This window comes from Lynx rufus, unplaced genomic scaffold (genome assembly GCF_022079265.1).
Source record: "Lynx rufus isolate CCGP_SWC_20201006 ecotype Redwood Valley unplaced genomic scaffold, mLynRuf1.p SCAF_8, whole genome shotgun sequence".
Classification (NCBI taxonomy): Eukaryota; Metazoa; Chordata; class Mammalia; order Carnivora; family Felidae; genus Lynx; species Lynx rufus.
The window spans coordinates 85,810,588-85,827,964 of record NW_025814896.1 but is presented as its reverse complement, the minus strand read 5'-3'; the positions used below and the strand labels follow the sequence as shown (position 1 = coordinate 85,827,964).

Below are 17,377 nucleotides of genomic sequence, written 5' to 3'. Positions count from 1 at the left end.
GCTCAGTCGGTTAGGCGGCCGACTTCGGCTCAGGTCATGATCTCATGGTCTGTGAGTTCGAGCCCCGCGTCGGGCTCTGTGCTGACAGCTCAGAGCCTGGAGCCTGTTTCAGATTCTGTGTCTCCCTCTCTCTGACCCTCCCCCATTCATGCTCTGTCTCTCTGTGTCTCAAAAATAAATAAACGTTAAAAAAAATTTAAAAAAAAAAGTCGCAAAAATAAGAGTTCCCAAATACCCCTCAGCTAGCTTCCTCTAATGTTAATGTCTCACTAAACCATAGTACAGTTACCAAAATCAAGAAATTAACATTGGTACAAACTGTTAAACTTCATATTTTAGTAAAAAAACTGGTGACATCTGAAAAGTTCTTTTCCAGGATTCTAAACAGGATCCTACATTTAGTTTCTTTCAAATTATTGTTACTGCTAGAAGAATTTGAAAAAACTTGATTTATTTTGTTTTTGTTATTAGATGATTAATAGACTAACAGATAGTAAATTATCTATAAATTGACTATTTAAAAGAATTTCCTCAAGAAGGATTAGTCTTGTTGCTGTTGAGTACTACACGATTACTGGGAATTGGCTAAAGTTTGCAGAAAGTTTATTTTTCTACCATTCTGCTTATTTCTTTTTGTTTTCATTTTGAGAAATCTCAGAATCACCTAAAAGAGCTTAGACTTCAAAGTTGTTTTTCTTTTAACCCTAACAGTGGAGTAGTAGCTTGGTGTGTATGTAGTAATAATAATAATGCTTTAACAGTTGGAGACCTAGATGTCTTCTATACTATTTTGGAATCTCTTTTATTCCTTTTTTCTTTTTCTTTAAAAAAATTTTGTTTTAATGTTTTTTTGTTTGTTTGTTTTTTTGAGAGACACTCCCCCCACACACAGACAAGACAGAGTATAAGCAGGGGAGGGCAGAGAGAGAGGGAGACACAGAATCCGAAGCAGGCTTCAGGCTCTGAGCTGTCTGCACAGAGCCTGACGTGAGGCAAAAACTCAAGAACTGTGAGATCATGACCTTGAGCTGAAGTTGGATGCCTAACCGAATGAGCCACCCAGGTGCCCCATTCCTTTTTTCTAAATGAGAAAAAAATAGGAAGGGAGATGGTTGTTTTTCTTCATCTGAGAGAGTGATGAATGAATATGCAACCTTCTGTCTCTTAGTATTACTCTAGTATTAATATGTCCAGTTGACAGTTTTTATTAAAACTTACTGCAGCTCTCTTCAGTAAATGGTATTGGGAAACTGGACAGCAACATGCAAAAGAATGAAACTAGACCACTTTCTTACACCATACACAGAATAAATTCAAAATGGATTAAAGACCTAATGTGAGACCTGAAATTGTAGACATCCTAGAAGAGAGCACACAGGCAGTAATTTTTCTGACATTGGTCATGGTATATTTTTGTAGATGTGTCTCCCAAGGCAAGGGAAATGAAAGCAAAAAGAAATTATTGCCACTACATCAAAATAAAAATCTTGGACATAGCGAAGGAAACAGCACAACCTAAAAAGCAGCCTACTGAATTGGAGAAGATATTTGCAAAGGACATATCTGATAAAGGGCTGGTATCCAAAATATGCAAAGAACTGATACAGCTCAACACCCCCCCAAAAAACAAATAATCCAATTAAAAATGGGCAGAAGATATGAACAGACATTTCTCCAAACGACGTCCAGATGGCCAACAGATAAATGAGAAGATGCTCAACATCACTAATCATCAAGGAAATACAAAGTACAATGAGGTATCACCTCACACCTTCCAGAATGGCTAATATAAAAAAACACAAGAAACAACAAGCATTCATGAGGATGTGGAGGAATAGGAAGGAACCCTTTTGTACTATTGGGGAGGGGGGGGGGGGAGATGCAAACTGGTGCAGGCACTGTAGGAAAAATTTGTCATTTCCTCAAAAGGTTAAAAATAGAACTGCCCTACAGTAATTGCATTATTGGGTATCAACCCCCAAAATACAAAACACTAATTGAAAGGGATACATGCACCCCTGTTTATAGCAGTATTATTTACAATAGCTAAATTATGGAAGGAGCCCTAAGTGTCCATTGATAGATGAGTGGATAAAGAAGAGATGGTATGTATATACAGAGGAATACTGTTTGGCTAAAAAAAAAAATGAAACCTTGCCATTGGCACAACATAGATGGAGCTAGAGAGTATAATGCTAAAAGAACTAAGTGAGAGAAAGACATCTGATTTCACTTATATGTGGAATTTAAGAAACAAATGAGCAAGGGGAAAAAAAGACCAAGAAACAGATTCTTCACTGTAGAGAAGCAGAGAGAATGTAGGTGGGTTGATGGGTGAAATAGGTGATGGAGATTAAGGAGGGCACTTGTCTGTGATGAGCCCTGGGTGATGTATGGAATTGTTGAATCACTGTATTGTACACCTGGAACTAATATACCACTATGTTAACTATACTGGAATTAAAAACTTAAAAAATATCTTAATGCAAAAAATAAAATTTACTGTAGCAAAATGAGCTCTCTAAAAGCAGATTCTTAATTATTATTTTATGTGTTAATGAGATTCTCGAAATCACTTGTTAAAATGAGTAACCATCTAGATTTCACCTTTATCCCTGAGTATAGTCAGGGTGCATTGATCTTCAGTAAGGTCTCAACAGTTTAATTTGGTGTTTTCTGTGTAAGCAATCCATCAATTCCTTATTAATAACTTTATATTTCATAAACTCAGACAAAATCCAGCTTTTAATGTCTTCCTTAAATATTAGAGAATGATACAATTACTTTATAAGATTCTTTATTTTAGTGCTTTGTAATAAATTGACTATGTAGGCTTTTTCAACTATTAAAAGTGATAGTCCTTCCAAAGGCGTCCTTACAAAAAGTAGAAAAATAACGAGTTTTAACTTGGCAAAACATATGAAAGAGAGTATCTCTGAGTCACAAGATGAGTCAAGAGGGTGAGGTTTGTTTTTTTCCCCCCTTGTCCATCTGTTTTAAGGGAGTAGGAAAAATCTTTGATCAAAGTTGCTACCAAAAGTTGGAATTTGTTCTTTAGTATTTGACTTGTACCAAGTGCAGATCTGAAATGTTTAATGGTACTACCAAGATGGGTTTAATCTACTTCAGAGATCTGTGCCTAATTTGTACGAGATTGGTGTATGCTGATACTTCAAGAATCGAGATTCTGTTTCATGCTTTAGCACACATTTAATCCTGCAACACATCTGGTCTACAATGCTGGCAAGTGGAAGTGCTGAATAACTGCTTCTCTGGTGAACAGTAATGACCAAATTCATCACTTTGTTCCATACCCAAAATAACTATTTTTACCATTTGTTGTTGAAAGCTAGCTTTCTTAGATTTTGGCTTTAAAAGATATTTATGGCATTGCCTTCCATGTTAACCATTTAAAAATACTGAAATTATTTAATATAGATTCCTCCAGTTGTTCAGCTACCCTCAGAGTACTGAGTAATCTAGTCTGTGTCTTACTTATTATTGTAATCCAGGCAGGAAGGAAGGGACAGAAAGGAGGAAATAAATGGGTGGTTGGAAGAATAGATATTGCCTACTTTCAAATTACACTGTCGTCCTAAAGTAAATCCCAAGGTGAGTTTTGGCTGCATGGGGTATGTGCAAATGGTGGTGAACAGAAGATTAGATAGAGGTCATTCCCTCCATGTTTTATTTCTGGGGCTTTTTAAAAAGCCATTTGTCACTGGCACATTGCTTTGCCTTTAAGGAAAGTTGTAACTACTCATCCAGAATAGGTATCAACTATTTTGTAATATTTCACAAGCTATTTAAAGCAAAAGACAGAAAATGTCTTTTAAATAGTTGTTTTAAGGGGCGCCTGGGTGGCTCAGTCGGTTAAGTGTCCGACTTCAACTCAGGTCATGATCTCGCGGTCCATGAGTTCGAGCCCCGCGTCAGGCTCTGGGCTGATGGCTCAGAGCCTGGAGCCTGCTTCGGATTCTGTGTGTCCCTCTCTCTCTGCCCCTCCCCCGTTCATGCTCTGTCTCTCTCTGTCTCAAAAATAAATAAACGTTAAAAAAAATTAAAAAAAAATTGTTTTAAGGGCTTGTGCCAGAGAATTAGTTAATGATACTCATAACTACAGGATATACAGTTAATTCCCCCCATTTTTTATTTTTTATTTTTTTATTTATTTTTTTTTTAATTTTTTTTTTCAACGTTTTTTATTTATTTTTGGGACAGAGAGAGACAGAGCATGAACGGGGGAGGGGCAGAGAGAGAGGGAGACACAGAATCGGAAACAGGCTCCAGGCTCTGAGCCATCAGCCCAGAGCCTGACGCGGGGCTCGAACTCACGGACCGCGAGATCGTGACCTGGCTGAAGTCGGACGCTTAACCGACTGCGCCACCCAGGCGCCCCTAATTCCCCCCATTTTTTAAAGATTTTTTTTTAATGTTTATTTTTGAGCAAGCAAGTGGGGGAGGGACAGAGAGAAGGAGAGAGAATCCCAAGCAAGCTTCATGTTGTCAGTGCAGAGCCTGGTGAGGGGCTTGAACTCACGAACCATGAGATCGTGACCTGAGCTGAGACCAAGAGTCAGACGCTTAACCAACTGAGCCACCCAGGCACCCCAGTCTCCCCCCTTTTTAAATCAGAAATTGGTACGAGTCTCATGATCAGAGAGTTCAGGGAAGGACATTCTAGCAGAGGGTATATAAGGAAACGGAGGCATGAACTTTATGCTATAGAAGAATTGTGCCAAGAGCATTGTAGCTAAAGTAAAGATGGGGAAGAGAAGGATGGAAATTTAAATTGAGGCTAAATATTGTCAAGGGCTTTAGACTTTGTATCCTGAGCGTGTTAGAAAGCCACTACACATTTTTAAGCATGAGAGCCAGCAATTTGGCTGAATGTGGTTTTTAGAAAGATTACTGTTGGCAGTGTAAAGAAATATATTTGATTTATGATTCATCTTTATTCTTAATATTCCTGTTCATCTGTCAAGACTGGAATGCTTTTGGATTAGTGGGGTTTTCCAGGTAATTGAAGATAGTCCTTCACCTCGCTTTCAGTTTCAGAATGTGACTTTATAAAACTTATCATGTTTATATCATAGCATTAGTAAATGGAATCTAACAGTTTCTATAAGTATTATGGCACTACAGTTCTGCCTTTGCTCTTTCCAATTAATGGTACACTCTAGAGTTACTCTAAATGAGATGCTGTTTGGGGACACGTTGTCTTTCCTTTTCCACTTACAGTGTATTTTAGTCATCCATTATGTTCAGTTTCCTCATCACCTTTTCTGGTTTGTGGTTGTAAGGCAAAACTAAAGATTACTGGAAAAAGTTAACTCATCCTTGGTATGGAGAGGGAGAGTAGCTTTCAGCAAACACTATGAACTTGGAGAAACTGTTCTGAAAGATCTGCTGATTGGTGTCTGGTAGGTTAAGTCGAGTTTTACTCTAAATTCTGATGGCATTTTGATGAGTAAGTTTTAAATCTGAAACACTTAGAATTAAAACTCATTTAAAACATTTATTGAGTACCTTTTATATGCAGTGTACAGAACACCAGTGAAAGGTCGTGGACTCTGGTCTGAGGTGGGGAAGACAGGTAAATAAATAAATGAAAAGCATTTAAGGGACTTAAGGTTTATTACATTTTCCTCCCAGGAGTGAGGATATCCAGTTTCATCATGGAAAATAAGAAAATAAGGTTTATTTGAACAGTTGCTTTTATCATCTGTTCATTAAAGAATAAAAGGGACAAAAAAAGGTTATTTGTAGTTGATGTGTTTATGAGGTGCGTATTTCAGTTTTGATTGGATTATTGTAGGTATATATGTGTGTTTTGCTATTTGAAGCAATGTTCAGTTGAATCATTAACATAAGGGCATTTCTGTTACAGTAAAATATATGTATTGAAAACCTCAAATGCTGCAGAATCACATGTTGGGAAAGTATGGTTTGGGTAGACTCAAGTATGCAGCTTTGTAGCAGAGTACTTAGAAAACGATCACGGTCTTAAAAATTTTAGCATAAATAGCCTCTGGCATTTGTATTAAGCACCATAGCTATTCATTTATTAGCCTTAAACTAGGACTCGAGCTTCCTATTTTGGACCTTCCTCCAGGTCCTTGAGGGCAGCTGCTTTAGCAGAAACTAATTTTGTAAAAATTAAGTAAGGAGTCATGGTACAGTCCCTTTGTTAAGTGCTTTTTGAGGCTTGGTGGTGGGAGAGGTGGAGAGATGAGGAATTATCTTTGCAGCTGGTTCATTTGTACCCTTTTCACCATAGAACAGTGTTGGAAAGACTTTTGAAGTTCCTGAAGCTACTAAACTTGCTGTTTTCTGTAAAGGAAGGCATTTGTTTTCACCTTTTTTTCTTAAGATTTTATTTTATTAAGACTTGTTCTTTGAGAAAACTTGTCCACTTTTTCCCTTCAGAACGAACTAGGAAAAATCCCTATGAACCAGTGACATTTCTGTGCTCTGTTGACTCACAAACCAGCTCTTATGACTCCCTTTACCAGCTGCATATGAACTACTTCATATTAGAGCAGCATCTGGTAGTTAGTTGTATCGTCTGTACTTTGTAGTGCAGATACAGTTTTTATTTCACTTTAACATAATATTTTTATATTTAAAAAATCTTTAACTTTTAAGTTCTTATAGTGAGAATGCCATATATTTGAACCTTCAAGAAGTTTGCAGTCTCGGTCTCTAATACTGTGCGCCATAATACATGTATACCCATGGGCAGCATAACATTTGACTTAATTTTCTTTTAATATATTTGTATTATTTCTGTTACCAAGATTAAAATTATTTGTATGAATTTGATTTCTTAAAGGAATGAAGACAGTAATGTAATTTAGAAGAAAAAATCTTTCAAGAATGCATATGCATATTAGAGACTGGATACTGAATTTTTACAGAGTAATTACAAACTAATGCAAACATTTCTTAAGTGAATTTTGTTAGCTGTGGTTCTTTTGGTTAAAAAACATAAAAGCGGTATTTTATTTGCTCATACTTGCTAAGAGTATCTCTGGAAGAATACTCAAGAAACTGGCAACATTGCCTCTAAGGAGGGGAATTGGATGTCTACAGGGTGGGATAGGAGGGAGGCTTTAATTTTGAACCATGTTCAAACCATGAACTATTAGAAAGAAATCAAACTTGAAAAAAATAAGTGAAAGATGCTTTGGTACAGAGCAGAGATTGATTTAGCCTGCCTAGTAGGAATCACCTGACTCCATGATCGGCTTAGCATTGCAATCCTATAATATCTTGGTGCGTATACAGTTGGTTTGTATGTTATGGCAGGGGCAGGCAAACAAAAAGGTAACCAAATAAAAATACTATGTACTTTTCTGTTATAGGCAATTAACCAATAGAATATGTAACTTTTAATTAAACTCAAACTTTGATTAACTAGATTTTTTTCCCATATAATTCTCATAAAATCATTTTGTAAATCTTGCCACCTCTTTTGGTTTGTTTTTAGTTGATGCTGATGAAATTAAAAGGCTAGGAAAGAGATTTAAGAAGCTCGATTTGGACAATTCTGGTTCTTTGAGTGTGGAAGAGTTCATGTCTCTGCCTGAGTTACAACAGAATCCTTTAGTACAGCGAGTAATAGATATATTTGACACAGATGGGAATGGAGAAGTAGACTTTAAAGGTAAGAAAGTTTTTTAATTTAACAAGTTAGGTAATCTATAACTAGTCTTATAGTTCTATGTATGAAAATGTCTGAAAATTTAGTTTTTTAAAAATATGTTTATTGGTGATCTTATAATAATGTTAAATTCTTGAAACGTGTGGTATATGAACCTTAATGAACTAATAAGTAAAAGATCTTTTACCGCTTGGTTCATATATGATCAAATTTATTTCCTTTGTTTTTGGAAAATTAATCTTATTTTGGGAAACATGTTAGAACTGCATTTTTAGAAACTTTATTTAAAGAATGAGACTTACACTAAGCAATAAAAAATAAACTGTAGTAATAAGGAGATGAGCATTTTACACAGGACTATTTTAATCTAGAATTTTACATAAAACAGTAGTGATTTTGCTAATATTACCATGGTACATAATTTTATATTTGATTCTATACTTTGTCATCAACAGACTTTGTTATTTTAGTTCCAGGAACTGAGTTTTAAGTGAAGGAGGATCTAAAACAGATTTTATGATAGATTTAATGTTAAACAGGCAGTGAAGAAAAATGATCATTTTCACGAGTCTTCCAACACTTTATTTAAATGAGTCAATTTTGGGACCAGAAATTCAAAATTATTTTTGTTCTGGCAAAACAGTCGGGGGGTGCTTGCTGGCTCAGAAGAGCATGAGACTTCGATCGTGAGATCGTGAGTTCAAGCCCCACACTGGGCAGAGAAAATTACTTAAACGGAAGAAACAAAACAATGTATAATCTTTTGTTTAATACTTGTAAGATTTTGTGTTTTTTAAATATTTTTATTTTATGTTTAAATGTTTATTTTTGAGAGAAAGAGAGCAAGCAGGGAAGGTGCAGAGAGAGGCGGACAGAGGATCCTAAGTGGGCTCTGCAGCTGACACATAGAGATGGAGCCTGATGTGGGGCTCAAACTCCTGAACTGTGAGACCTTGATCTGAGCTGCAGTTGGACGCTCAAGCAAACTGAGCCACCCAGGCGCCCCAGGATTTTGTTTTTAAGTCATCTCTGCACCCAGTATGGGGTTCCAGCTTACAACCTTGAGACCAGGAGTCACATGCTCTGCCTACTGAGCCAGCCAGGTGCCACTGTGATCTTTTAAAAAAACCCTCTCTTATAGTTCCAGTCCAAAAAGAAAGAGTTAAATAGCTTAAAGAATTGTTTTTTAGTGGTAAGCTGTGTGTTACTTAAGAAATATTGCTCAAATTGATCTGACCTTAGAGAACTGAAAGTTTGGATATTTAAAAAAATACATAGAACCTTGTTTGTTGAAATTTCAAATTCGGCACTTTCAGTTTAAAACACTGCTTTGTAATATTTTCTTTTGCAGCAAAAGAAATATTCTTTTATGGATATGTTAAGTTTTTGTGTGTGGGGGGGTATTATGTATTTTCCTATATAAAAAAAAAATGAAACTTCTGATTTGTAAACACTTTCTGTTCTTATTCAGAATTCATTGAGGGAGTCTCTCAGTTCAGTGTCAAAGGAGATAAGGAACAGAAGTTGAGGTGTAAGTATTTTTCTTTACTGAATTCATTCTTCCTCTTATACCACTACTACCCTTACTACATTATAAACTCCTTTTTTAAAAATATTCTAAAAGATGACTTTTTCTACATTCTTAGTATATGTAACAGAAATTGTATATTCTGGAGAAAATCCTTTTAGGCTCTTTGCAACTAGTATATTCTAATGATGTCTTTGTTGCTTTTTAGTTGGATAGAAAGAAAACAATTTCCTTCTAGTGAAAACAGCTATATAAACTGCTTGTCTTGGATAAGAGATTTGTTGATGAAAGGGGGAAGAAATGTTCTAATGTCATTAGGTGAACTTAGTTTATATACATATTTAGCCAGAAGTCCACTCTTTTGGTTTATATAGGCACCCTCTATCACAGTGAACATCTGTACCTTTGTAAGTTATTCAGCTCTTAATTAGACATTTTATTCAGTAATAGTTCTGTGAGGCACAGGATATATGCAAACATCTTTTGTAAATGAACTCTTAATATAAATGAGAATAACAGTAATAGCAGTTGAACTTTTGTCATGTTTCAGACACTGTTCTAAGCAATTTTTTACTGTATTATATGCCAGTTATAAAGTACTCTATAAAGAACCTGGGAAGTTGGAACTGTTATTAGTCCCAATTTTATGTATAGAAACTGAAGCTTAGCAAGGATAAATAACTTGCCTTTAGGTATGCTAATTGGCCCAAGCACTCTTGACTCCAGAGCCCATACTTTTTTTTCTTTGTTTTTAATTTTTTAATGTTTATTTATTTTAGAGACAGAGAGAGACAGAGCATGAATGGGGGAGGGTCAGAGAGAGAGGGAGACACAGAATCTGAAATGGGCTCCGGGCTCTGAGCTGTCAGCACAGAGCCCGACGCGGGGCTTGAACTTACAGACCGTGAGATCATGACCTGAGCTGAAGTAGGACGCTTAACCGACTGAGCCACTCAGGCGCCCCAAGAGCCCATACTTTTAACCAGCTGTGTAACTGCCCCTAGAGGCAAGATCAAATGTGAGAAGGAGCCATCTTCATAGTTATAATTCTAGACTAGATGTTTGACAACTCACTGTTTTCTTCTTCATTGAAGGTATTTACTTGTGATTGCCTTACAACTGCCATTGATTTTCCTTACTCTTTTTTTAGTTGCTTTCCGTATCTATGACATGGATAAAGATGGCTATATTTCCAACGGGGAACTCTTCCAGGTGCTGAAGATGATGGTGGGGAACAATCTGAAAGATACACAGTTACAGCAAATTGTAGACAAAACCATAATAAATGCAGATAAGGATGGAGATGGAAGAATATCCTTTGAAGAATTCTGTGCTGTGAGTACAAAAGAGCTGGTTCTTCAAAAGTTAGGTTTTAAAAGCATTTATAAAACTACTTAATAGAGAGTTCCTTATACTTATTTGCCCTAGAAATTTATATACAGTATTTGATTTTACCTAATTGCCCATATTCAAAGTTTTGAAATATTCCTTATGGTAACTGTTAATAACTAACCATTATTATTCTCAAGAATTCCTGTTCCCAGTGATTATCTGGTAATACGCCCTAATGCTAGTACCATTTTACTTATACTAGTAACTTTTACTTATTGTTGGTAGTCCCCCACATTACAAACAGGGCATATTCTTAAGGTTCATTTAAAAATAAATATGTTTGAAAACACTTGTGGAGGGTAGGTGTTGATGCAGTTTCAGCTAGGAATCCAGAAGTTTGGCTTCATGGGGACAACAGAAGTGGAGTGCCTATGCATGTTAGACTCATCAGCTAGGCAGTGTAAATGGTGATTCCTCCCCTGTCTCCTCTCCCAAGCTACTGATGGATTTGCCACCACTCAGTGCTTCCAAGCAGGAACACAGCCGCTCAGTTTCTTTCTCTACTTTGCCAAAGCAAAGATACTAGCCTTTTGATACATATAATAAGGAGTTTTAACTGCAAGCTAGAAAGACCAGAGAATCCAGAGGAGAGGCGAAGATAACAAAGAAAAAAGTTTTAAAGTTTTTCAGTTATGATTGGTTGCTACTGTGGCAAGATTTCCTTCCTCCCTTTTCATTTTTTATTTAGACCATACAAGGAAAAACTAATGACTGCTTGTGTGTCATGTAAGGACTAAAGTTGTTACTGTGGCATTGAAGTAGAAGTTCACATTATCCTTTAAGTAGCTTCCTTGCTCTCAAGGGAATACTGTGTGCATGCTGTTTCAAAAAGTAGGGTGACGATTGGGGCGCCTGGGTGGCGCAGTCGGTTAAGCGTCCGACTTCAGCCAGGTCACGATCTCGCCGTCTGTGAGTTCGAGCCCCGCGTCAGGCTCTGGGCTGATGGCTCGGAGCCTGGAGCCTGTTTCCGATTCTGTGTCTCCCTCTCTCTCTGCCCCTCCCCCGTTCATGCTCTGTCTCTCTCTGTCCCAAAAATAAATAAACGTTGAAAAAAAAAAAAAAAGTAGGGTGATGCTCTAAAATTGAAAGAACAGACTGGGTCTTTTTGGAAGAGGGTTAGGCTTGAGATTGGAGACTTTGTTGCCTGGTAGTACTGCTGGGAGGGTTTATGTTACTCCTCTGTTTCTTCTTTACCAAAGATCACTGAAAGACTGGTGTGGAGTGTGGTCAGATTGTGCCGTGGGACCAGGCTGGTCATGTCAGCATAGGTAGCCAGTTTTCAAAAGAAGGAAAGAAAAGGAATTCAGGGGTGCCTAGGTGGCTCAGTCAGTTGAGCATCTGACTCCTGATTTCAGCTCATGTCATGATCTCACAGTTCATGAGATGGAGCCCTGCGCTGGGTTCTGCGTGGCTCCAGCAGCGCAGAGTCTGCTTGGGATTCTTTCTCCCTCTCTCTCTGCCCGTCCTCTGTTCACACCTGCACTCTTTCAAAATAAATAAACATTAAAAAAAAAAAATCCTGAGCATTGAGGGAACAAAAGCAAAAATGGAAAACTCTTTCCTACAGTGATGTGAGATGTATATAGATGAAGATTCCATTTAGTAAATATAAAAATGTAAGTTAAAATTACACATAAATTGTTTGTCATTGGAAGAAAATTAAAATGTGTATGATGCTGTTTATGCTGAAGACATAAGCTGTGCTTTGAGTTTGTTTCCAGTATTTGATAAATTGCTTTTGTATTTTTGAGGAGTGTAGTTTGGGGATGGAGAAAAACTTTTGTGCTTTAAACCCAACTTCTCTGAACATTGATCAAGTCCATAACTTTGGCTTCATTGAGTCCTTTTTATTCTGATTTCTCAAGCTATAGCAGTAAAGAGATGGGAAGTTACTTTAAAAGATCACATGCTTGTCTCCCTCCTTTAAAAATTTCAGAATACTTAAACATACAAAGAAAATAGAAACAATTGATGACAGTGTTAAAGTTGGCAGGTTGAACTGAATGCTTGTACAGCTGACCCTTGAAAAACATGGGTTTGAACTGCACATGTCCACTTATATGCTATTTTTTCTTTTCAGTGAAGTACTGCACATGTTTTTTTGTGTTAATGTTTTCTTTTTTTTCTAGCTTTAAGAATGTAGTATGTAATGCATACACAAAATAGTGTTAATTGTTATTCATGAGGCTTCTGGTTAACAGTGGGCTATTAGTTAAATTTTGGGAGAGCCAAAAGTTATATGTGACTTTTTTACTGCATAGCAGGGTTGATATCTCCAACCCCTGTTGTTCAAGAGTCAGATTATTTATTTTTGCTTTCCTCTCCAAACTCCAGTTTAATTAAATGGATTAAAAAGTAAAGGTTTTGAACCCACAGGACAAAGAGAATAGTAGGGAGGATAGCAACTAGACAATTTAAAACTCTGTAAACTGACTTAATAGGAGAAAAAATGAATTCTGAGCTATCAGCTTGTAAAGCTGAGCGGCAACTTGGTATATAATGCAGAATCCCTGAAAGGCTTAGAAATTGGTAGCATAAGATAAGTGAAAGTGGAGGGGTGGCTCAGTTGGTTGGGCCTCTGACTTTGGCTCAGGTCATGATCTCATGGGTTGTGAGTTTGAGCCCTGCATCGGGCTGTGCTAGAGCCTGGAGCCTGATTCTGATTCTGTGTCTCATTCTTTCTCTGCCCCTCCCCCACCTGTGCTGTCTCTCAAAAATAAATAAATGTAAAAAAAATTAAGTGAAAATGGGGATAAAGGCAAGACTAAAAACAGTTGCTTGAAGTCTGTTTAAAAAGCATTCAGAACACTAGATCTCCCTATTCTGTTCAGACTCCTCCACTGTAGTGGGAGATTGGAGAGGGTGAAGTAATCTGAGTCTGGAAAACATGAGGAATAGATTGTGTGTGTGTTGGGGGTTGGGGGGTGCGTGGTGGTGAGTATCCAAGAGAAGGCAATGCAGGAATGTTATTTGCAGACATGTAGGGAAATACTGAATATTACCTGAAAATCCTAAATGATTATCTCTGTGTAAAAGAAAACAGAGAACGAAGGCAGGGTAGCAAACTGCTGTTTTCATAGAAGTTGTAGAGCTAATTGGCTATTCAAGCTTTATTTTTGAAATAAAAATTTTGGGTTAAATTTAAAAATAATACAGATGCAGTTATACACAACAACATGGATTAATCTCAAAAACCTGTTGGGTGAAACAAGCCAGACATGAAAGAAATTTCATTTTAAAATGTACGAAAACAAACCAAACTAATCCATGTTGTTAAAGTCACAGTAGTGGGTGGGTGTGTGGGGGGGGGGGGCGCGGGTAGGGCAGGAGGAAGGAGATGGCTAGTGCTGGAAGGGGGCCGAAGAAGACTGCTGAAAATGATCTGGGTGCTTAGCTACTTGGGTGTTTACACTGGGAAAATTCAAGCTATGAACATTTATGACTTACGTATTTTCTTTATGTAGGTTATATTTAATAATACAGGTAAATTACACTTTTAGATTACCATGTCATTTATTCACTGAGATTTCTGTAACAATTCTGCATGTATTGAATGAAGCCCATGAGAAAATGTGCAGAAGTTTTTATTTGGTATTTTTATAATGCCTTCTAGAATGGACTGACAGGTTGGGTTTTGAGGATAATTTTTATGCTAACATCTGGTTATTATTTAATATTAAACTACCTTAGTGTAGGGGTTAGCAAACCAAAATGGGTCAAATCCTTCCCGTGGCCTGTTTTGTAGGTCTTTGAACTTAGAACAGTTTTTTACATTTGTAAAAAAAAAAAAAATGTGGGAGAGGAAAATGCCAAGAGAAATTATATGTGGCCTACAAAGCCTAGAACACTTCTTATCTGGCCTTTTAACTTTGCCAACCATTGTCCTGAACACAAGAAAATGCCTGTTATCCTGAGAGAAAGCCCTTACCTAGAGGCAATACAGGTTTAAAAAAACCCAAACCTCAAAAGCCAGCTTCTGAAAATGGTTAAAGTAGTATTGTTTTTTAAATTGTAGGGTTTTTTTTTAATGTTTATTTTTGAGAGAGAGTATGAGTGGGGGAGGGGTGGAGAGAGAGGGAGGCAGAATCCGAAGCAGGCTCCAGACTCTGAGCTGTCAGCACCAGAGCTTGACGCGGGGCTCGAACTCATGAGCTGTGAGATCATGACCTGAGCCGAAGTCGGACACTCAACTGACTGAGCCACCCAGGAGCCCCTTAAATTGTAATTTGGTTAAGGTGGTCAGACTAGTAACAAGGAATTTTCAAACGTGGTTAAGCTTGATTTGTTCCTATCTGTTGCAGGTTGTAGGTGGCCTAGATATCCACAAAAAGATGGTGGTAGATGTGTGACTCTTTTTCTAAAGAGTACCACCCAACACTTTTGCTTTCTTCTCCATCTCTGAAGATCTGCTCAAGACGTCCAGCAATGCTCTCTGTGTATTTAAATGGAAGTATTTTTCTCTGTGAAGCCACATTTTCCAACACGAGCCTCATGAAGCCAACTAAGTGTTATTGAACTCTTATTCTCTCAATAACTCAGTGTAGCACTTTAAAGTCTGAAGGACAGCAACATGAAAAGAGCATATCAATGTGGTGAAGAAAGGGAAGGGGTTGGCTTTTTAATTTATTTTTCTTCATCTTTTATAACAAGAAAGTATCTATATATACATATGTAAATATTTATATATAGATATATGTAGCTTTCTATATGTGTAGGTTGGCTTTAATTTAATATACTTGATTCAGAAGCAAAATGATAGAGTACAAAAGTGCCAAGCAGAACATAAAACATCCTTACTTTTATTTCACACAGTTTTATATATAGATAGAAAGTTGTACAATTTGAGCCGGGTGTTAGGCCAGCTATTTTCCTTTTCCTGTGCTTTCTCCTTTGAGAGATTGACAAAGCATTTGTTAACGTCCTATTACTTACCTTAATTAAATTTTTGTAACAGAGGAGTCTGTAATTTTCTTTATACCTATGAATAGATTTCCAGGGACTAGGTCTCGTTGCTGAGCAGCTCTACTGCATCTCTGCCTGAGGAGAAAGTACAGTGCAGTGCTGCCGCCAAGAGCTCCTCCTTGTGTTCCGGCAGGAACCGCACCAAGCTCACGGCTGCTTCGTTGTTACTTCTGAACGAGGAGCCATTTTCCTTTCTTAAATGTCCCTGAGTTAAATGTAAGTTACCAGTTGTGGAAAGGCCGGAAGCTATCTGAGGCAATCACGATTTATCTTAAGACATTACTCAATGAAGAATACCTGAAGTAATCATGGACTACTTAGGATATCCATTCATTTGTTTCATTACATGGGTAAACAGTTTGTCATTAAACTTCTGTTTGAACCGTAAATTTCTTTTCCGTTTCAGAAAACTTGCAGCTAATCTGGAAAATTGGTGATATTTAATGTGCATGTACATATCTAAACACCCACATAGATAGGTGATTTAAACGGAAGAAGTCTTTTTATCTCTGTATGCCACAGAAGAGCAAAATTGTATCAAAATTTATACCTCTCCTGTTTCTTTACCACAAGGCATAGAGAGTGCATGGTGGTTTTCTTGATTTGCCCATATTTGTAATGGATGATAACTGAAGAAACGTGTGATATAAAAGTAGTGTATCATGTTCCACCACTTGATATTATCCCTTCCCTTTTCTGCAAAGGTACTATTGGCTGGAAGAGAACATTTTGGTTAGCTTTCTAGGAAAGTAGTCTTCCCCTATGTAGTTTTTCTAGAAAACCAGTTTCATAATCATGAGTGGAAAAGGGCAGGTTGAATCAAAGTAAATGAATCTTAAATTGGGCACGCCTGCCTGCCATCGCTGTTCCTTCAACTGAGTGCTGCACATCATGGGCTCTGTCTGTGAGAGAAAAATCCCGGTGCTTGGTGTCTTTGCATGACATGGAGTTTTGCATGTAGATCAATTTAAAATGTACCTCTTGTTTACATAATTTGCATAATTTTAAAAGATAATGTTGCCAAACTTTGGAAATGTTAATGTTCAAACTGAGAATCTCCACTACATGTAACTTTCTTCCTCTGGATCAGTACGTGGCTTATAATCCCAGCCAGTGGTTTGATCTGTTCCAGTGTCAACTGCCATGTGCTCTGCTTCAAGGGGGAACTAGTCTTTTGTGAATTTTTTGTACATAAGTATTTGTTACAAATATTTTAGCAAATGCTTTCTATTTCTCTTGCTTGTGCATATCTTGGCTGGCGTTACAGAAAAATAGTGCAAACATTATTTCCTTACTGGGGAATGAGGGTTTTTTTTTTTTTTTTCTTTTTCTTTTTTAGTGGGGGTGGGGGAGGGGTTTATGTTGAATGTTTAGTTTTTTCTTCTGCATGAAACGTCATGTTGTGGGATCTTTAGAAAACTTCATACTGTATGAATAAGAAAATAAAATATTTGAAACTTGCTTGAGTGTACTCACAGTCATCTTTGTTGGGCTCCCACAGCCATTAGGTAGTGTTTTGTCCATTAGGTAGTCTTTTTTTTCATTCTTTTGATTTAAAAAAAAAATGGTAAATTGATGTTTGGTATTTTGACTATAGGCCATAAGATAAATCTGCTTTATCACTGATTAAAAACACAAGTCATTACAAGGACCTACAAAGCCTTTCCTCATTATGCCTTTACTACTTACCCTTCTTCTGCTTCCAGCTGCCTTCGCCTCCTGTGGTTCCTGGATCTTTGGGCTTACTTCTGCTGTGGGCCTTTGTATGGTCTCCCCTGCCAGATCCTGCACAGCTAATGCCTCCAAGTCTGTTCAAATATGTCCTGGCT

At 37.2% G+C, this 17,377-nt stretch overlaps 1 protein-coding gene across 1 annotated transcript in view; it reads left to right on the top strand.

Moving 5' to 3' along the window:
• The window catches only part of PPP3R1 (protein phosphatase 3 regulatory subunit B, alpha), a 69,173-nt gene extending 52,164 nt beyond the window's left edge, over nucleotides 1–17,009 (top strand). The window contains exons 3-6 of the mRNA XM_047069423.1: nucleotides 7,493–7,669; nucleotides 9,138–9,197; nucleotides 10,345–10,529; nucleotides 14,888–17,009. Coding sequence (XP_046925379.1) covers nucleotides 7,493–7,669; nucleotides 9,138–9,197; nucleotides 10,345–10,529; nucleotides 14,888–14,935 — 470 coding nt within the window. The 3' untranslated portion in view covers nucleotides 14,936–17,009. The remainder of the gene's footprint in view (nucleotides 1–7,492; nucleotides 7,670–9,137; nucleotides 9,198–10,344; nucleotides 10,530–14,887) is intronic.
• The last annotated feature ends 368 nt before the right edge of the window (nucleotides 17,010–17,377 follow it).